General features: G+C 41.8%; 1 protein-coding gene across 3 annotated transcripts in view; it reads left to right on the top strand.

Annotated features, from left to right (window-relative positions):
• The window catches only part of grik4 (glutamate receptor, ionotropic, kainate 4), a 421,740-nt gene that overhangs the window by 294,080 nt on the left and 105,514 nt on the right, over positions 1–22,146 (top strand). For all 3 annotated transcript variants that reach the window (XM_049576055.1, XM_049576053.1, XM_049576054.1), the window contains 2 exons: positions 9,531–9,709; positions 14,904–14,957. In XM_049576055.1, the coding sequence (XP_049432012.1) occupies positions 9,531–9,709; positions 14,904–14,957 (233 nt within the window). The remainder of the gene's footprint in view (positions 1–9,530; positions 9,710–14,903; positions 14,958–22,146) is intronic.

The raw sequence follows: 22,146 nt of genomic DNA, 5'->3' as shown, positions 1-22,146 counted from the left end.
AGGATGCTATTTGGCAGATGTGGCAGAGGTGAAATGTAGTGATTGGGGTGAGGAAAGGGGAGGTGGTAACCACACTGGAATTATACATTGGCAAAAAGAGGGAGACATTCCAGGAAATGACGTGGCCGTATTGATTGCACCCTCTCATGTGACCCTCATTCATTCAATAAAAAATGCAGCAAATGGCAGTGTGCCTGGATTTATGTGTGTGTATGCATCCGTGCATGTGTGTGTAGAGGTCCGTGTTCAGCAGTAGCATCAGTCGAAACCCATTCAACTTTGGCTCCGGCTCACCCAGCCCCACCCCCTCCCCGTCAGCTCGCACAGTAAGTTGGTTGGTTGGCAGCCTGCTGTCGGTGGCTCGTCCACATGTGCCGGCCTCATTAATCACCCAAGCCCGTGACAGCCTAATAGAGCGTGGCCAATTCATGAATATTTTCCAGCCATGGCTGAGGAGGCAGGAGTGGAGGTGGAGCTGTGCCCAAAGGCGCAGTGCACACCAGGACAGACATTAATCTAGCTAACCTCCACTATGGACGGAAGTCTGTGCATGCAGCGCTGTAGCACTGGCCCAGAATAGTGTCAATGTGGTTACACTTTTGGGTGGCCCAACATGTTGTGTGGCTGTGGCCTCTGGTAAATTAAAAGAGACACGTGTAAAAATGCACGCACACATTCGCCTGCAGCACACACGTACACTGTGCACACATTCACATGCATGCTGTTCCCGCTCTGTGCTACAGCAGTGCACTTTCATTAGGGAGGTGATTGGTGCAGCTGTCAGTACGCTGAAAGAGAAACATCCCATAAGCTCTGAAATTTAACTGGAGCTGCAGTGCAAGTACAGGATTTCAAAGTTCAATGAAACAGTAGGTCTCAAATGCTTGCAGAGCATTTTTCCACCTTAATAGGTGGAAGGTGGAGAGCAAGGTTTGCCATGTTAGCCTACTGCAATGTCCCACTGCAGCTACAGTAGAAAGCAGCACTTATTGTATCAGTTTTCCACCATGATGTTTTTTTTTTTTATTTATTTACAGTGTGCATTATGCTAATTGCTCTTTTTTTTCTGGTGATGATTGCATGCCTGTGTCATCTAATGAATTACAATTCTCTATTACTCACTGTTTTTTAGGGCTGACCTACTGTCTCTGCATATTTCTATTTAGTATTAGCATCACTAGCCTGTAATCAGTGTTAGTCAGGTGGAAGAGACATCTCAATGACTTGTAAAGAGGAATGTATACAGAGGTGTAAGAATGACGGGAACATAGTAATTGCAGGGGATGGTCTTAATGACTAATAATTATGTAATGTAATTATGCTGTGGCCACTAATGATCCTGTTGAAGGTGTTGATGTCAGTAGTCAAAGTGATGGTGGTGGCGATGGTGCTAGAAGTAGCAGCACTCTGTGGTTTTTAAAGCTTGTCATTGAATAGATGGAAGGCAGCTGGCCTTAGACTCCTGCTTTTTTATTTTTGACTTAAGTCGACTCACTAAAAACTGAGCATGGCGTTAGTTCAGGCAGGACACAATGTCAAGCTCAGCTCACATCCCGGCTACATCAGCTGATCTCAAACAGCCAATCAACTGATGTAGCAGTTAATTGCTGGAAGGGAGTCAGCTTAGAGATCACATGATTCTTTTCTTTGTAACCAATTGGCAAATCTCATTCAGGGTGCCCTATTTAAACTGCTCTGGCCTGCCTACTGTTGCTGCTTCCTCTGCAAGCCGCTTTGCAACCCACCTCCACCCCAGCTCCTCCTTTTAATGCTGTGTCTGATTTATCAGTATCATTTCTGTTTGTCATTGATGCTGCTCTGTTCTGTTCCCATGGTTGCTTTGCTGCTGCTCTCCCTGCCTCAGGCTTTCCATGTAGGCGCATGGAAGGGCAGGGAGGTTTGCTCTCTCTGCCTCGGGCTTTCCTTGTTTGCATGTGGAAGGGCAGAGAGGTGTGCTCTCTTTGCCTTAAGGCTCTCCACATAGGTGTGTGGAGGAGGCTTTCTACTTATGTCTAGAAAAGGCAGAGGCCTCAGAACAGAGCCATACCGCCAAAAATAATACTGCAAATGGAATAAAGTTTTCTTTGACTAAAGTGTTCCTGACTGAATGACATTTTTGGATCTGTGGAGAGTGGGTAGAGTTTGTGGGCTTAGGTGCCAACATGCAGTATTTTGACTTGCTATAGAGTAAAGTGCAAAGCCTTACTTTTTTTTCTCAATTAGAAAAGATACAAAATGGATTTAGGCACAGTCACAGTTCCCCCATCGGCGCACACAGATCTGATGTTTTTGTCTGCTAATTTTAGTCTCCTCAGTGCATGTTTAACTCTCATGCCTCACATATAGCGCATCATGATTTATTCACGAAGGCTGCTTTCATTGCACTTTGCATTTTGCTTTTATCGATGCAAAAACAGTTGCAATGTTTTGAAGGCTTTTTTTTTTCAAAATTTTGACATTTAAACTCAAAATGTGTATAAAATCAGGTAAAAAAAACAACACTTTGTGACATTCTGGGTTAAACTCCTGCATGAAGCTTTCATCTCTTGCTATCTTCCCCCATAATTTATTTCACTGTTACCTTTACTTTTAAGACAAAATAAAAAGCCAGAGACCTTTCAAACAGAGCTATCCCTTGTGACACACTCTGTATGAGGCTTTTCTCCAATGTATCAGGTTCACCTGAACTCTGCAATCTTTGCCTTTTGCCATTTACTCAAAGCGTCTACCGTGGTTGTTTTGGCAATTGAGCACTTCCACTTGTCACACGGTAATATCACACTCAAGATGTGAAACCTACAAATGAAGCTTTATGCAGCATAAGTCATTTGTGGTTTCCAGTGTGATGTATGAAGAATGAATATTAATGCTGTTTGCAGGAGCAACAGGAATGATCAGCAGAGGCACATTACATCAGCACCGCCACTGTGTGACAGGTGGATTATTGATGGTTATACTTTTATGGTTATTTGGGTTAATGGGCAGGGGAATATGCTCAGACATACTTTAAATGTTTTGACACATGATATTGCCTACAACATTTTAAAGTGGTGCCCCCTATGGTGGCAAAGTCATAAAAATAGGTCTTACACTCTGCTCAAGGCTAAATGATGAGTCATCATCATAATGTACGGCTGTCATCAGGCCTTTTGGGTCTGTGTTAAAAGCTTAGTCTGTGACCGAAGGTTTCATTATACATAATTCACCTACACCTGTCAGAGTATTCGTATTCAGCTGCTGTACTACCTTCACAGGTAAATGCTGTGTGTGTGCATGCGTGTGTGCGTGCATGCAGGCACCCTGTGGTGACAGTGTGTGAAAGGTAAATTAGTGGTTGCCTGACTTGAATGTCAACTCTCACCTTTATCTGTGCGCCTGAGAGAGAGTCTGAGCCATGTGTCGTCCATGCCAATGAGGTGGTAACTAACACAGAAGTTTATACCTGAATACGTGTGAGGATCGTCTTTGATAATGCATTCCTTAGATTCAAATTTTAACTTTAAAACGCATGCTCAACCACTACTTCCAATCTTATCTTAAACCTTAACACCTGGCCTGATGGGTGATCAGAAATGGTCAGACATGTGCTCTCTTGCACCCGTGACCACACCCAGCAGCAGACGTTGCGCTAGACTTTTTCGTCGCTGGTCATTTTGACCGACAGGGTCATAAAAATCCGGTCATAATCTATTTTTACTGGTCATTTTAATTTTTGTTTTTAAATGATAATAAAGATATTCAAAGACATTTAGTTTTCATTCGTTCATTTTTAATAAATCTAACAAGCAAATTATAAAGTGTGCATCTGCGCTCTGCTGCCACACTGGAAACTGGAATTACCAGCACCACTTCAGCCACAGTTTTAAAGTCGGGGAACATTTCTCCCAGAGAAGTTACCAGAAGTTGGCGAGACTCTCTGAATGAGGGGTTTCCTGATCCTGCAAGCACTCGTTTCACCGGGAGGAAATCCCGCAGCATGCGCTCCTTCTGCACCAGTGGTTCAGCTGCACCGGTGTGTGAGCCATGGTGGTCACAGACGCGCTCCAAAGCCTCCTGTCCATAGCTCTTCAGTGTGCACTCCACCACGTGGGCAGGGATCGTAATTGCAACCGGTCAAAATGACCGACGGCCTTCAGATTTTCTGGTCATTGTTGCAAATAAACGGTCAATGACCAATAATATCCGGTTAACGCGACCCCTGCCCAGCAGTGATGTTACAGGGTCCTGGAGTCCACCTGTACATCACTGCAGCAAGGTGAAATGTTAAACCACTTAATAGCCCTTTTATACAGAGATTGCGCAATAGGGCCACTATGAGGTTCCTTCATTACATCAACTTTGCTCTTTTATACAGAACCAAACAAAGGCAACACAAAGCTGCCCTAGTGTGTGATGCTGGTGTACTGCAAAAGAGGTGTGACAGGTGTGACAGGTCTGACAGGCGTGACAGGAAACAATGGCACAACATGGCAATAACAAAAGTTTATCATTTGTGTTATATGGCAGCTGATCTCCCTCTCTGCTTGAAGGGTAAGTGGCCGTACATATGCCTAGTCTTTAACCGCCCGGAAAACACAAGGTCAGGTACTGGGCACTACTACAGCTTCCAAGAGCCCAGCAGCAGGTTGCATCTGAGGTTGCTAAGCAACCTTAACAAGCATTGTATCATAGCTTATTTACCTGAAATCCTGAGCGCAGAGCTGATCTTCTTCCAGGTGCTGTTTATAAGTGTGCAGACCTATCACCTAGTGGCACAGATGAAAAGCTCTTGCAGCACTGCACTAAAATGATCAACTTTTTTGTATTTATCACAGACTTAATACTTACGGAAGAAGGGAAAGATATCTGTCAGCTGTGATTGGTTGTTCCTTGTCACACGACATGCGGTGCATGCTGCTGAATTCCAAAAGTTGAACTCAGTTTATCTCAAGGCGCAGCCATTGTGTCCCGAAAAATAGGCACTCGGGAATGCCACGGTAGCGTCGCTCTGGTGTTTGAGTGTACCGGCATGTGTCTACATTGAAAACAATGAATTTGAGGGCGCAAAAAATGCGGCATGTGTACGGCCTCTAAGGAACTCCAAGACCTCATTGTCCCCCCAAATTGCAGCCATTTTTGGTTGCTGTTCTTCCTCTTTGCTGCTTCTTAATGGCCACCTGAGGCAAGTTATTCTCCTCTGTCCCTCATGTTGAAATGCCCAACCTTACAGCAGATATAAACAGATTCACAGCCTGGTACAAAAATGGATTTGCTTTCCACGACTAACTTCAACATTAATGACAACTGTAGAGGGGTTGAATTTTTATGTAACTCATTCATTTATTCATTTTCCATAACCACTTATCTCGATACAGTGTCATGGCGGGCTGGAGCCTATCCCAGCTGACACTGAGCGAGAAGCAGGATACACCCTGGACAGGTCGCCAGATTTTTTTTTATATTACTTGACTGTTGAATTTTTATTAAGGTTAAAGTTACACATAATTAAAGGCGGGCCACTTTGAGTGTCAGGCTGTCTGCCGATGGTGTCCCCTGCTTCTCAGTCAGATCTACGCTCCCTCCTTCACAGAGCCAGCCTTTCTCCCAAATGTTGTCACTTCTAGTTCCAAAAAAACACAAGATAGCAATGACTTAAATTCCAAAGTCGAGGCTTCAACACGGGAGTCCACAAACCCGTGCGTGATGTCATGATAGCTACGCCCATTATTTTCAGAATCTATGTGTTTAACAAGTGAGTAAAGTTGCAAGCTGCTAGAATTTTTCTCATTCACAAATGCCTGGTGTGGCACAAATGTGTTTGTAATAATGTATCGCTATAGGCCTACCCAAACCTGGGTAAAATGGGTTAAAATATTGTGGAAAGGTTATGGAGATGAATTGGTTAAAATGCGTGGGAACCCTGGTATTACTATATAAGGAGGTGAATGCAAAATGTACATACATTGAGAATCAGTAGTGTTGGCAAATGGCCACCATGAATTGTATCAAAAAGTGGGTTTAACTTATTATGACGTTAACCTTAATTTAACTTTAATCTTAGTTATACAACCAGTTTGAACCTTCAAACAGCCCAATGAAACAGTAAGGACTAGCTGAAATATCCTCACTTTTCAAAAATGACCTCATTTTCAAGGCAATAAACATGGTCCTCATAAAGACAGAGGTACAAGGACACACACACACACAGATACACACAGATCGCCTCTAATTCAGTGGAAAAGAAGAGAAACGTACTTTACAGGACAACATGCACACACACACAGTCCCACAGAACTTTCTTTCTCTGCACAGGAACCTATACAAGTCTAACCAAAGGAGAGAACATTTTTCATTCAGCTGCATGGTTTCGTTTGATTGAAACTGGTTCACCAGAGCGAACAGCAAGAGAGCAACATGGCTGCTGTAAAACACCCAAGTGAAAAAAGATTCTGACTTGTCTTTGAATCCTGTGCAGCCAAAACACTAAAGAGAATATGGGCTTTTATTCTGTGTGTCACTCTATTTGCGTGTGAATGTGTGTGTGTGCTGTTTAGCCAGCTGCATCTAGTACAGTGTCTAATGTCATGAGCAAGAAGCGGCAAGAAGCTTCAGAGGGTGGATGCAGGAGGCAGGCGAGGAGGGCGCTTTAGCAGAAGCTATTTCAAGCTCATCAAAGTTATTCTGCGTTATACTACAGAGGAAGCCGATCTGACAGGTTGGAGACACAGCCAGGCGAGCGAGCAGCAGCCAGGAGTGATGTCTCATGAGTGCACAGACACAGGTAGCCAGGTACAGGAAGACAAACACATACGGTGATATACTGCCGTACAGACAGGCTGACAGACAGGCAGACACTGAGACATAATTACAGAAGCTATTAGACATGATGCCGGTGACTGGGGCAGTACTGTAGCTTGTTTTAATGTGCTGTGAAGAAGCTAAAGGAGTCAGCTTGATAACTTTAAATTGCTGCACCAGAATTGGTCTCCATGTGACAGATGAACTACTCTGCTGCCGCCATTGCAGGAATCACATAAAAAAAGCTGTGGACGCCAAAGTCTAGAGTGCCATTTCATTATGACTTTATAATGGAAAAAGCAGGTGGATGCTCAGCTAATGCAAGTCCTTCTCCCCAAAGTTACGTCCTTCTCTTATGACTCTCCTTGCCAATATCAAGAAATGTTATATGAGGGTGATGAGATCTGCCAAATTGCCAAGGTGAGGCCAATGTAACTATCACACCTAAGTGCCATGGTTTACTACTCATGAGTCTCACTCAGGTTGTCTTTCCCCGATATAACACCTCACGAATTAGTTTAAACTCCTATATGGAAAATTAGTCCAATAACCTCTCAGGGTCGGCTTATATATGGATGCAGAGTGACTGGTAAAATGCTGCCGGGAGCGTTTTGATTAAGTCGGCCATGCTTTAATTAGGGCAAATCCCACTTACCTCAGTAGAGTCAAACGGTCTATTACCATGGGATGGAGTACAAGAGAAGTTGCTGAAATGTCCCTTTGTGTTTGATGGCTTTGCAGTAATTGTAATTAAAGATAATCAGTCCACTTGTTCTGCGTGGACATGTCTGTATGGATTCATTGTTGTAAAATGTGGCAGAAAAGCAAACAAGAGGTACACTTGTTAGTACTTGGGGAGAGTGTGCAATTATTAAAGGTTCAGTGTGTAGGATTTAAGGGGATAAATGGGCAGAAATGTCACATAATATACTGAGTGCATTTTCTTAAGTGTCTAATCACCTGAAAATGTTGTCACCTTACAAGGCTGTTTATAGCTACATGGGGAGTGGGTCCTCGTCCATGGAGTCTGCCATGTTGCACCACTGTGTTTCTATAGAAGCCCAAAATGGACAAACAAAACACTGGCTTTAGGGGCACTCACGTTTTCCCATCAGCCCCTCCGTGATGAGCCAAACAGCATCGGAAACTAGGGCTGCAAATAACGATTATTTTTCATTGTCGACTAATCTGTCAATTATTTCTTCGATTAGTCGACTAATCATTTTACCAAAAAATGTGTTAAAATGTTGAAAAATGTTGGTCTGTCTCTCCCAAACCCCAAAATTATTTCATCTAATGTCTTGTTTCGTACTCACGCCAAAGGGTTTTAGTTCACTGTCATGAGAGAGTGTGTAAAGCTGCCAATATCTGAACGTAAGAAGCTGCAATAAGAGTATTTTATAGTACTTTTCTATAAAAAATGACTCAAACCGATTAGTCGATCACTAAAATAGTCACCGATTATTTTCATAGTCGATTAGTCATCGATTAGTCGACTAATTGTGGCAGCCCTATCGGAAACCACTGATTTTTCCAAGTCAAAGTATTTTATTCAGTGCTTTTACCCGTTTATTTGGGAGGAGAAGGGACCTCTACATATAATTTGGCACCCAGTAAAAACCTTCTGAACATCTTTATTACTATTACTTTATTTTATTTATAAGGACAACGCACATTAATCAACATTTCTGTAAATGTGCCAGTGTTAGCCAGCTGGCTAATTTTCAACTGCAGTCCTTTGGCAAGATGTTTTGAAACCAATAAAAGGATAAATTTCACAGGACAAAGACAACATAAAGACATAAAGACAGCATTAACCTCAGCAATTAGAAATTGTCAAGGTAGAACAGAGGCAAAGCAACAAGCAACGGCAGAGCACCAGTTCAATACAGTAACGCAACAACAACAAACAGCATGTTAGCACAAACAGACATGCAAGCAACACGAGGCACCAACGCACAGCTAAGCATTACATTCATACATGCAGAGCAGCAATAGAAAGTAAACATAGATAAAACACAATAGTCATCATGTGTGGTCAAAGGCACTAACACACAAGCCATGCAACAGAAAGTTAGCCATGCTGTTAGTAAAACAGATATTGCATACATACCCATGCAGAGGGCAAGGACATAAGGTTAACAGCAGGTTAACCAGAAATAATGACAGCGTTGATTCGAAATGTTCACGTCTGATTGTCCAAAAATCAGGTCTTGAGCATTTGTTTGAAGGTGATAAGTTATCAGAACATAAAGGTGAGCACACATTAGCAGGTGCTGGGCTAGCGACCTGTCTCCGACAAGCTGAACAATATCCAAGAAACACTTCGATTTGTAACCCGAACCTGCTTTATTCAGTGTTTTTTTTTACCAGTTTAAATCACCAGGTGTGTTTGTTTTAAAGATGGACGAAACCTCTGTGGATAATTGGGCTCCCAGAAAAACTTCCTGAACAATGAATAGTGATGGAAATCTAACTGGAGGGAGTTTCAGCAGGTTGCAATCTGCCATCTTTACAGCTAGATGCCGCTCAGTCCCTCTCACACACTGCTCCTTTAAGTTTATATTGCATTTACAGTATGAACCATCATTCTCTTAATTCTCATTTGACTTTCTTTAACTTTTTGGCGATGTATTTTATCAACTTTTTAAAAAGACTATTACTGCACCTCCTTGGGAGTGTCTTCCCTTCATTACAAATAACCCTCTTATGTGTTTTCTTTGTGTGTGTCTGTGTGTGTGTCTTACCGGCAGGCTTATTGAACCTGGAGCAGCTCCTCAGGCAGTTCCTCATCTCTAAGGAGACTCTGTCAGTGCGCATGCTTGATGACAGCAACGACCCGACCCCGCTCCTGAAAGAGATCCGAGATGACAAGACTGCCACTATTATAGTCGATGCCAATGCCACCATGTCACATATCATTTTGGAACGGGTTAGTATGGTTCACATGATAGCTGTGGTTATTCATGCACCAATAACTTGTCTTTATTCCATGTCTGTAGTCTGGAGCTCTATAGCGATAGGAAATTCCCAGGATCCACACTTTTAACTCTCATAGATCTCAAGAAGGAAAAGTAACTGAAAAATGCCAGTGGCAAGAAGTGTTCAAGGCTAAAAATAATTGTATATACGGAGAAGGATTTCTTTAACTGGAAATTTCTTTAGCTGGTTCATCTCCAGTTTTGACCTGTAAAAGTAGAGGTTGTATTCCCCACACAAACAGTGTGAGGAACATTTTAAAAGGGAAATATCCTTTTCACCGCTATAATCCATTTGCCGTCTCGAATCAGAAGACAGATTACATGAATTTATGCACATTTGGCAGTGGGCACAGCTTTTAAAAGACAGAGGGGTTACAGAGTCTAGAGTCAAAAACCTACTCCAAAATAAAAGGCAAATGAATTGAGGCAATCTTGTCAAACAAACCTGTTACATCAAATTATATGCATGAGAGCATTAAATCAAGTTGTACTCCAATGATTCATCTGCCATAAGTGAGAATTCTGCACAGTTAAGTGGATTAGTGTGAGTAAGGACAGACTCATAAAACGAAGAAGCCCTTTTGTCTACTTTCTAATACAGTTCATGTTGCGGATTAAAACAAGCTGTGTTGTAAGTCAGTGAGGTAGATCAAGTGGACGGATTCTTTCATGTCCTTCTAATCTATCATCCATCTGTCGGTTCCTCCTCCAAAGACACCTCTTACGCAGAAATATAATTATAAATTAAGCCATAAAGTTCATCAAGTGAGTGGAGAAACTTTCCATCAACTTCTATTTCTGTCACTAGCCTTAACAGTATGACCTGTATGTGTTTTCTCTAATGGCACATACGAATAATTAACGTCTCAGAACATTATTAAAACCTCCAACATATTGCTGAAGCTTCTCCTGACTGGAGACTTACGATTGTAAAGAGCCTTGATGTCATCGGTAAAGGCGATCGTGGGAGCGGAGGAAGTGAGGGTGTTTGGCAGCAGCATATGGCCTCTTAGTAATTAATACGCACCTCATTATTTCTAGAAGACGATGGATGGATGCCTAGAGTGGAGGTGATAACTGGAGACAGAAGGGGGATGGGAGAAGGAGAGATGTTTCTCCTGCTTCACCCCTCGTTCTTGCCGTTTTAGTCTCACTCTCTATCTCACAGTAGTCTTCAGTCTCAGTCTCTCACCTCAATCAAGCTGCCATCAATGGTCATCCAGTCACCATGGCAACCCTGGTAACCCTGGGCCACAGAGCAGCGGGAGCCCACAGTGGGATGTCTTTCTTTTTCTCCTACTCTGTTCCCTTTCTCTCTCCGTCTGTCTCCTCCGTCTCGATATGGAGTTGCTCTCTCTTACACTCTCTGTTCTTTGCCCCAGAGAAGACTATTTCACTTTGTTTCCTCACACCTCCCTCCTCGTGTGGTCTTGTACACCCATCCCTCTATCGCTCACTCTTTTGTCTCCTTTATGTTTCACACTGTCTGTCTCTGTCTGTCTGTGAGGAGGCAATCCTACAGCAGGGTGGGGGAAAGTTGGCAGTCCCGCCTCTCATGAGGAGTGCCTTGTTGCCAAACATATCAAAGCTGTGCCCAGGCCATATATATATGCCATTCTGAGATGGTGATAAGAATGCCCAGCTTGTCTGAGGGGACAGAATCGTCTTTTGTCATGCAAGACATTCCCCCTTATTTGTCTGTTTACATCTTACATCAAACCCTCGTCAGACAAAGGTCTCACTCTCTGAGGTTTTAGCATTCAGAGGGGTTTAGGTCAGCAGTGTTGGCATTGTGAATGTAATCTCGTTCAGTCAGGCCTCCACTGTTGTGCACAGCTATACAGAACCAGAGTGGGATAGATAGTGAGCCCAGTATATGGGGGCGTGCAAACCGCATGCACTCTGACCAAAAGCTGCGGTAGAACAACAAGAAGATCAAAAAGTGGGAGAAAAAAGGCAGGGAAGCTCATTTTGAATGCAGTGAAAGGAAACCAGAAGGATATTTTCCATCAGCTGCGTGTTTTGGTTGCATTGAATCTTCTGAAAGGGATGTGGGCAGCAACCAAAGGCGATTTGGGTCATAATGTCAGTGTCTGTTTGGTGAGGTATTAAAGGCACAGTTCAGATTTTAGAAGTTGGATTCTATGGGATACTTTTGAATAGACAGTGTATTAAATACAGTTGATGTCAGTCGGCACACCCCCACTTTGGAGAAGCAGGCTGGAGTCTGACATCGAAGCCAAGCAATTGAGTGTTGCAGATGGGCTTAATAACAAAACGTATTTTAGCCACCTAAAACAATATCAGTTTAAGTGTACGCTATAGACCGTGTTATGGCAGACGTCACATTAACGTCAGTTCGTTAGCTGGAGGCAAAACACAACTCGCCACCAGAGGGGTGTAGGCTACATAGGAGTCTTGAAATGTCGTCTTGTCATGTCATTGGGATCCAGAATAGAAGGTCATGACTCAAAACTTAAATTTGATCGCATACCAGCTACCACTGCCTGTCAACAAAAACGAAGACAGCTGTGGTTAAATGTGATTCAATGATGCAGTGCTCGTATGTACAGCGCACACTTCATATCAGGTTGGGGAAAGTATTTAGTGTTGTCGGGATAAATTATGTTATGTCTATTAAAGGTTATCAGGTACACCTCATCAGAAATTTGGGAGGTATTAAGAGGAATATTGGATTACTCTGTAACGCTAGCTTTTTAGCGCATTAGCTAATGTTAGCTTTGATAGCCAAACAGTAGTATTCAACCACAAAGTCGGCCATTCGACCTTTCGGCAGTCATGTCAAATCCTTCATCCTCTGAGTGACAGCATATGGGTCGGCCAGTCTGGTCCCGTTGGTCAGTGTTTACTCTTTCAAATAACACTCACGGTCCCGGAGAGTGAGTGACCTGACATGGCGTGTTCCCAAATTCAGTCTAATGGTCTACACTAAAATGAGAGCCCTGTTGGTCAAAGAAGTGGAGCGTTATATTTCTATATGAATTAACAACTGGTTAAGTTAATCACACATTCACTCCACTCTGCGCTCTATGCCAGAGTGTGCACTGACACTCAAAATGAGAATTTCTGAATTGCATCTTCCTCCTCCATTGTCTAAAACAAGCCAACAGAACTAGTTAGTGTTAGCCAATGTCTGTGCAGAATTGATTGCCTCCAGCTAAGCCCCGCCCACCAATAAACATCATACTGTTTACCAGCAGTAAAAGGGTCTATATTTAGAGTATTTTCAATGCTTTACCTTAATGTAACAGGAAAATTAAGCCGTGATGTCACTCTCCTAAAAGCCAGACTCCATTGAGAAAAGCAGTGATTTAACATTGCTGAACACAGGAGCTGCTGGTCTACCTCTACCTCAGTCATTTTGTTTGTATTTGTTTGTTTGTTTGTGTGACTTTGGTGTTTAAAAGGGTTAGTTCTGATTCAGCAAAGTCACACAAACTGACTAACTGACCCAAGCAGCAGTAGACCAATAGCTCCTGTGTTCAGTGAGACAAAATTATCGTTTTTTGTCAGTGGAGTCTGGTGGCTTTGATGAGAGCAAAGATGGGGAACTGCTCCCCAGCTGGAATGAGCTGTCTGATGGAAAGGTAACAGGTGTCTGATGAAAATACTCTCAATATAGCATTACCTTAACGTGATATACAATTTTTTAGGTGCCGAAAATACATTCTGTGGCTGACCTCCATACATAGCAGTACATTGCTTAGCTTCTGTGTCAGACTCCCACCTGCTTCTCTAAACTAGGGGCGTGCCAACTGACTTCTACTGTATGTAATATACTGTCTGTGGATAAGTACCTCACCCAACCCCACTTCCAAAAATCATAACTATCCCTCTAAAGGCAAAAGTCACCCAAGAAAAGTGTGTTTGAAATATTACTTACTGCATTAAAAATATCAACAACCTTGTGCCATTAGCTAACTTTACTTACTGTGTGTAACCCCAGGGCGGATACTAATAAACTCCTTCCCTGAAGCATAATAATTACCTTACATAGTCATCATACAAGTAGTTTCAGAGTTATAGCATGCTAAATATACTCACAGAAGGAAGCTTCATAAAGACATCATGAGAGGTCACTCAGAGTTTAATAGTGAAAATTGTAGTTGGATGTTTTTGCTATGTACTGTAAGTGATGCCTTTCTACTCCTTCCTCTTTTATTATTTATGCTTCTGCAGAACACTTAGGCGGAATATTCAACAGCTGAGTGGCGTACACTCCTAATGGCACACAAACACCCACACTTAAGAGGTTACGCTTTTTGCAGAAATGACAGCTAAATATCAGTTATTAAACGCTTTCTGATGCTACACAACCTTACAGCAATGTTAGTGTGGAAGCTGTTTATTATGGTAATATGTAAATTTCAGCGCAGCCAGGTGCAGAAAAGACACTCTCTGAGTAGCGTCTCAGAAGGAGCATAAGGGTTAATTTATGCTCAGGAAGGATATCACTCAGGTTTAAATGCTGATTTGTATTAACATGTTCTTGGACAAAAGAGGACGATCTTTGGCACTGATTGGTTTGAGATTTATATATATATACTGTATATATATATATATATATATGTGTGTGTGTATCTACTCTGATATTTATTGATTTTAATCATGACGTGCATCGCAGTGTGATTAAATAGAAGCCTATAGCTCGATGATTTTCTTTTTTGCTAATAACTTTAATGAAATGAAAGTATGAGAAGTTCACCCTGTCCTTCACAACTGCTCCTCACTGTGACTTTGATTTAATCAAATTGTAAGACAGAGTGTCGAGCAGCATACTAATGCACCTCAGAAATTAATTGCTCCATTGAGAGCCATCGTCAGATAAGAATGTGTCTGGTCTTATCAAGATGTGGATTTGATCTGTCTGCGGCAGAGTGGAGTTTGAGTTACACTGAATCACTGACCTCTCAACTTCTCTCCATGCCCCTTTATTCCCGACTCTCTCTCTGTGCTCTGTGTTTTGTACTCCCCACCTCCCTCCGTTTCTCTGACCTCCATCTTAACATCGTTTTGTTCAAACTACAATCCTCGAATTTCTGTTGTGTGCCTTTTGTGCCTCCTTTCGCTTACGCTTTTTTCTTTATCTCTCCCCTCCTGTCCTTCTTGTCTTTTGTTCTGCAGGCATCAGAGCTGGGGATGCTGTCAGTCTACTACACTTACATCTTCACCTCTCTGGTAAGAAAACAGGAGATGTTACGGGTATTTACAGGCAATATAGATTTCACACCTCCAAGAGCACATCAGTAGTCTAATGCTGTGCTCCTGTAGTGTATTAAAATAGTGCACTTTAATTGGTGCTCCGCACTTGAGTGAATGATTGACTGGATAGAGTTAAGCAGACAGGTGCTAAGACAGAGGAGTTATAGCATGGCTTCATTATAGCATGGCTGGTTTTCTCCATCACTGCATGCGACTGCAAATTAGAGACATAGTGAGTGTAGAGGCTCCAGTGGCTCCAGTCGCTGCTCGTTTGCCCTAGCTGGTAGAAGTGCACTCCTACCAAACAAATACGTAATAATGATTATTATAATTGCTACAAGTACTATTGTTGTTGTTGTTGTTGCTGCTGCAGTTTTTCTTATAATTATGATTGTGGAAAGCCTGCCAAGCTCCCATTGACTGAGCGATGAAGTCATCGTCCTCAGAGTCAACATTCATTTCTGTCAATGGAGGAGCTCCACAAATCCTTCCTCTGCGTATTTCTTCCTCTCTGCATTTCTTGCTGCTTAAATGACCTGTACATACATTTTTTTTATTTCTGTTTAAATGAACAATACATAAATGTTTTAATTATCACAAATAAATAACCTGTGTTGTTTTGCAGGGGATTAACTCCACAGTTATGGTTCGTTTGCATGTTTGCCTGCAAACTAAGCCTATACTGTGTGGTGTTTTGTTCTTAATTGGCTCCAATTGCTCAGTTAATTAGCAGTTTCTTGCAACCGTTGGCCTTGAACCCTTACATTGTGGAATGACATTTAGAGAAATTTCCAGTTCTATAACGCTCATAAACTCTTTTATACAGATTTAATCACCTTCCATTACATAGTGTGCGGTGCACAGTTGCTTAACTGTGGTGAGTTAAACTTAATGTAGCTTTGTAAGTGATGCTTTGCACTGGATGTTGTGTACTGCTTACAGTGACAGTGCCCTCACAGAGGTGACAGAGGCAGATAGAGGAAAAAGCTGAGAGAGGCAGCTAAAGGAAATGTTTCTTTGCAAAGTTGCTTTCAAAGCAGGAGCTTTCATTACGAGTGAAATATCTAACAGCCGCTTCTTAAATACTTTATCTCCAGCGGGTATACACAAAAGTTACCTCTGCAAGTTTTGTTGAAGTTTTGTAAAGCTTTCATTCGTTTAGATAAATGCTACATTGGCTCTATATTTCATATATTATTTTGTCTGATCTGTTGTGCCAACATTAGGATGTGGTTTGGGGACAGAGTAGTTTGAAATGAGTCACCGCCCTTCAAAATGTCTGCGCACGTCCCTGCTGGAAATTAAAGGGATTGACCCCAAATTTGAGGGTAATGTTGTTTAGGCATATAGAGGCTAAGGGATCTGTGAGAGTTATTCTAAGATCATAAAGATAGCGGCTTGGAGAAAATTTGATGCAGTAGTAAACTTACCAGATAGCTGCTCCCTAATGGAAATTAATGAGGTTCGAAACACTTTGCTCTAATAGCGCTGTAGAGATGATTCATATCAAGCTGATTTATGACTCATTAAGAGTGGGCTGCTGCCATCTTCATGTTTTCCCCCACAGCCCTTGACATAGTCACTGCTCTTATTGTATCTCTTCTCTTCTCCCTTTCTTTCTTTAACCTGCTTGTCTTTGCTTTGCCTTTGTATCTACAACTAAATACGCTCCCTCATCACTCTGCTCTGGTGTCTGCTGGAGGGCATGGCATAGCACACAGATTCATCGCAGATACTAGATGATCACCCTACATCCCTCCCCCCCGCTACCGTCACTACCATTTTCTTAAAATCCAGCCATTGCTCAGTGACGACGTCCTTAATAGCTTCAACTAACATCATTAAAATGGCCAGCAGTGTGCCCCTGGCAGCCTAGGACATAATGCAGAAGCTGTGAGTGGAAAAATAGAAGTGCTGTTGTCTCCTTAGTTGTCGTAATAAGTGATTCATCCTATTTATTGTGTTTTTAAATGGCTCTGCTTGTGCATCATGCGCACACACATGTGGATAAATACACTCAGACATAAAAGAGGATGGGAACAAGTTTCATTATTTTCTCTCTGAGTTTAGTTCATTGTACGCCCATTTAGCAGACTCACTGTGATGGTAATGTTGAAAAAATGGCAATAATACTTTGAATGCTCGGGGTCACTTTTTCATCCTCTCATTAAAGAACACTCTGCCACTTCACAAGACTGTCCTGTCCAGAAAAATGACAGCGTCGGCCATTTGTTCAAAGACCTTTAAACAACTTAGAACATTCAGTGCTAAGGCAGGACGTAATGTACTGTTGTCATAGCGATGTGGAAAGTTAAGGTATGTGAGTCAGGGTGGTGAATGGGCGTAGAAGGAGTTGGATTTGACTGACTGGAGTTTAATTGAGGGTCAAACTCCAGTCAAAGTGAGTTTCCTTCAGCAAATGAGTAAGCTTCCTTCTAACATACATATTTCCATATGTTTCTATTTATACTGTGATACAAGCCTGTGTAATTTCCTACCGTGCAATATTCTACCACTTTATGTGCAATAATTATGAGCTACATTTCTTAACACTTAGTTGCACGGGATAATTGAAACACACCATTGTGTTTCAATCCCGTGCAACTATCAATCACACAGTAACTGTATAAGTGACAGGTATATATAGTGTGTACAGATTTTATGTTATTACTTTCCTTTTATTGCATCTTATTTGTATTTTGTAATATTGTTATCCTTTTTTTTTTAGCACTTTTATTGTATTGTATCGTATTGCATCATAGCGTAGCGTAGCTTATCCTATTGTAGCATAGCCTATCGTATCGTATCACATCGCATCGCATTGTATCGTATTGTGTCTTTCAAGCCACAGCTGGTAACTTATGAAAATAACTTTGTGTCATATTTGCTGAAACTGTCCTTATATTCTGATGGAAACACATGAGACAGCAAAAAAAGGAATGTCCCTCCTCCTCATCCTACCACGTCTAATGACATTCACTTAAACTGATGACAGAGCACTGAAAACAACCAATCAGAGCTGAGGAGTCTCTAAAACAGCTGTCAATCATGTCAGTCACTGCTTGTGAACTGTGGCCAAACTGTCACACTAGCAGCACTGATCAAATAAAAATCAAGATTCTGTTACTGCATTGCCTATTTCTTGCCTTGGATATTTTCAGAAACATATTGTAGTGTACTGTTTAGCTGTAAAGTGAGAATGTTTGGAAATAGTCAAAGGCCCTAGCACTGCCCACCAGCTCGACCAGCTTTCTAATTTCACAGCTCAGTATATTAAAATTAGTTGAGCTGTGATCGCCATGACTGACAGCTGCGTTAAAGACTCCTCAGCTCTGATTGGTTGTTTTCATTTTGAATCAGGGTCAGAATATTGAGTTTTTGCTTGTCACATCCATAATACACACTCACCTTTACCAAGTCACCAAACCACTATGATAACCACAAGTAACTATTTGCTATGCCACATTTTATTAGATGTAGCTAGCTGATTAAGTTAAATATCAGGTACACCATTAATTATTTTCTCTACGACTGAAGACTGAAATGCTGAAAGAGATGCTAGTCAAACAGAGACTAGCTTGGACATGATATGGACTTCAGCTAATATTGCAGGCTCTTTGTAAATACATTGACAAATGACCTTTTTTAATATGAGGACTTGTTGGATTTCATTCATGTTTGTAACATAAACTGACTGAAGTAATCAGCTTTTAAGAAATTCCAGCACCTTTCGTGAACCACAGACATACTGGAAGCAAGATAGATGTTAAAGGGCCAGTGTGTAATATTTGGCATGGTTTATTGTCAATCTGAATCTGAATATTCTACCCATTAATATGTTTATATAAGTGTATAATCACTATAAAATAAAAATTCGTTTGGTTTTCGTAGCCTTATAACTATGCTTATATATATATATATATATATATAGCAAGGGCCTTGCTTTAGAGAGGTCGCCATCTTGCGCTGCCATGTATGTACGGCAGACCGAGCGGACAATCCAGCCAGCCAGAGAACGCGTTTCGCGTGTATAAATAAACCAACGAAGACAGCGGAAGGAAGGAAGGAGGAGGAGGAAACAGCAGAAAGTGTTAGTAGTTCGTTGATAGAGAGTAGTGAAAAGTTTTTTTAGTTCTAAAGTTTGTGAATGGACCACACTTACCACCCAGCAGGAGAGAATGAACCCGAACCGTCATCTGCGAGGAAAAGAAGAAGCAACTTCATTCCTTGTGATGCACTCTCTGCAGCGCTTTTCCTCCTGATGATATATCTCCTCAGCGATGGTAGCAGTAGCACCGAATCCCATTCTGTGCATTCAGCCTCTCTTCTCGCCCGCTCAGCATCAAACACATGGAGTTCCGCATCTGTATGCTCCGGGGCTCAAACAGGTATGGCTCTGGGTCTGTGTCGCTACAAGAAACTCTTCAAAATCGCGTTCAAAGTCGTCCATTGCAGCTACTATAGTCCGGAGATATCGCTAGGCTAAATAAACAGCTGAGTTCTGTTTACCGGCTACCCTGTCAGTCAGTATGCGGGCTGGAGATTGGTGGAGCAGAGGGGGGAGGGGGTGCCCACTCGGTATGATAAACGAGTATGTGTGTAAAGTTATGAAGTGTGTGTCCGTTACGCTAGAAGAGTCAAAGTTTGGGACGGAGTCTTTTACCCCCTGGAGTGTTACCGGAGTTTTTGGAGTGCTCAAATAAACTGGCCTTTTTCCCGAACGCTACTCTGGTCTCCTGCTCGTGAGGGATTCATTACAATATCGTAACATGATTTAGATTTCTAAATAAATATTCACCTCGTCGCTAGATAGACCTATTCCTGAAAAACTCATCCGCAAGGCTTTTTGTCCGTATGAGGCCACCGTCATTTACCCAACGGGAGGGGTGAGCGAGTGAGCCCTGCAATCTAGAATTTGACCACTGATGTCACTGTTTTCAACCCATTTTACACACTGGCCCTTTAAAGAAAACTGTAAGGTCACAGATCTTTCTATGTGTGCACATCTGTGTGCATTCTTAATGGTAAGGCGTCTTCCAGTGAAGATATTTCCACTATCTCAGGGAGCAAATAATATTTCTGAAGTCTGTTTAAAGGTTATGCTTAATACTTACTCCCTCACCTTTTCCCTTGAAAAAGCTTTTACATTCAGTGACCTGTGACCTGATATATTTACTTTAACAGTCATTTAAATGGATGTTAATACTTAAACTATGTCAGAAAAATACTGTGTGGCAAATAGACTTCTACACATCTTCAAAAACATATGGATTTAAATATTTCTGTGATGTTCAGAAGAATGCAGAATTAGCAACAATGCTACACCTCACAGTTATCTCACTCTTACAATATGACAAGCTTATATTAATGAAAGGCAGCAGTACTTTGATGTAATTGCCTGATGTGTTTTCTCAGTGTGGTGTCTTTGGAGCCAGCACTGAGTGTTTGCTGTTGAATGATAGTTCGTGCTTTGACATCAGTTTAACTTTATTAAGCTCCACAGAGTTTCTGCATGGGGACGTGCAGCTTTTCAGGATAATAATTGCTAGGTTCCCCCCCTGAAACATACTCAAGTTATTTATCTTTGTACTATTAAAAGACGGTAGGCAGTATTCATAATGTCTATGTTATAATACTATATATATAGACATTGTAAAAAGCACATAAAGCTCAGAGGTGCGAGTCTTTACTCTTCACGCTGCTGTCGCTGACAACATTTTTTAGAGATTTATTTGTTAGTTACCACAGAGTTCATGGCTCATGATGTTTTTTTTGTTACCTTGCATAAATCTGAATTCTGCTGTCTATAATTTAAACTAGTGTTTGTGGAAGTTTTCCTGCTGAAGCCTGTTATTAACTAAATATAGAATTGTTATCAACACGAAGATAATTCACTTGCAGATCTCTTTGTGCGCGTTATCATTAAAAACCTGTTACCTGTACCAGTTTAAGTGTGTCTCTGTGGGTAGGAGGTTTGACCTTTTCATGACACCTAATTAAACTCATACAGGTAAATAAAGCTACAGTTAGAGGTTCAGATTAGAGTCACTGACCATCCATAACTATGTGTCTTGGGTGGGAACATTCACTGTGTGTTCTGATCAAAGGAGCATCGAATCCAACTAAATTGGTGTCAAGAGTTTTCACTGTGAATGTGGTTATAATTACATGATGAAACAAGTTAACCAGAGGGTTTGCAGGGGTTTTTTTTGGTTAATTTAGGGGAAAGTAGATTCAGTGGTCAGTGCTGATTTGGGTTCAGCCTCCACAAGCAGGCATAATATGGTGGCAAGTCGGACCTCACAACCTTGTATGTGAGTATTTTGGAGAGGGCCTGGTTTCAGATAAATAGATTCAAGATATCAGATGTTTTGACAGAAGAAACAACATATAAATTACTGAGGTTCATCATTGTATACAGTCACCTTGCTGCCAAAAATGGCCTCATGCACTGTACATGCTAGTGTTGGTAGAAACTATATGCCAACAGCTCACGTGATTCAGCTTGGAGCATCAAGCCGTAAATATTGTGATAACACATGAGCTGACTAATACAGTCATTCTGATTATTCACTTTTGTTGTTTGTGGTTGTTGTTGTTGTTGTTGTTGTTGTCGAAATGCAGGCTGTGTCTCTCTGTGCCTATTTGTGGGATGTACTCAAGGTAACATTTTCTTTGAGTGTGACATTGAAATATGTTTGTAAAGATTCATCTGTTAGGACTCAGTGTTTCAGCTCGCTTCCTGCTAGAGCATAAGTGTTTTGGCCGTGACCACCCAGCAGAGCCACCCCCACACACATCATCATTTGTGCACCTCAACATCATCTTTCGGCCTTTATCACAAGACACCGTCTGTTGAGGTAGGCCCACCACAGGCTGATCAGGCCTGGGTGTGTGTCAGAAGGTTGGCTCCTCCATGGTCACCTAGGGCCCAGACGGGATCCTTTCTCTTCAGCGATAGCTAAAGACTGCACCTCTCAGCTGTATTGGCCAGATGTTTGACCACTTTCCTTTGGGCCTGCCGATTAATCCAACTCCTTGAGGAGCCTAGTGGTGGATCTAGCAACGAAGCCTCTGCAGCCAACCTCGAATGGTTGCACCCCAGCTTTCCAGCCTTTAGTTGCAAAGGTCATTGTAGCTCAATCTCTTGCCTTCAATCGCATCC

This window comes from Epinephelus fuscoguttatus, linkage group LG5 (genome assembly GCF_011397635.1).
Source record: "Epinephelus fuscoguttatus linkage group LG5, E.fuscoguttatus.final_Chr_v1".
Lineage (NCBI taxonomy): Eukaryota > Metazoa > Chordata > Actinopteri > Perciformes > Serranidae > Epinephelus > Epinephelus fuscoguttatus.
Note: the sequence above shows the minus strand (reverse complement) of the source record. Positions and strands in the feature narration are given on the sequence as shown.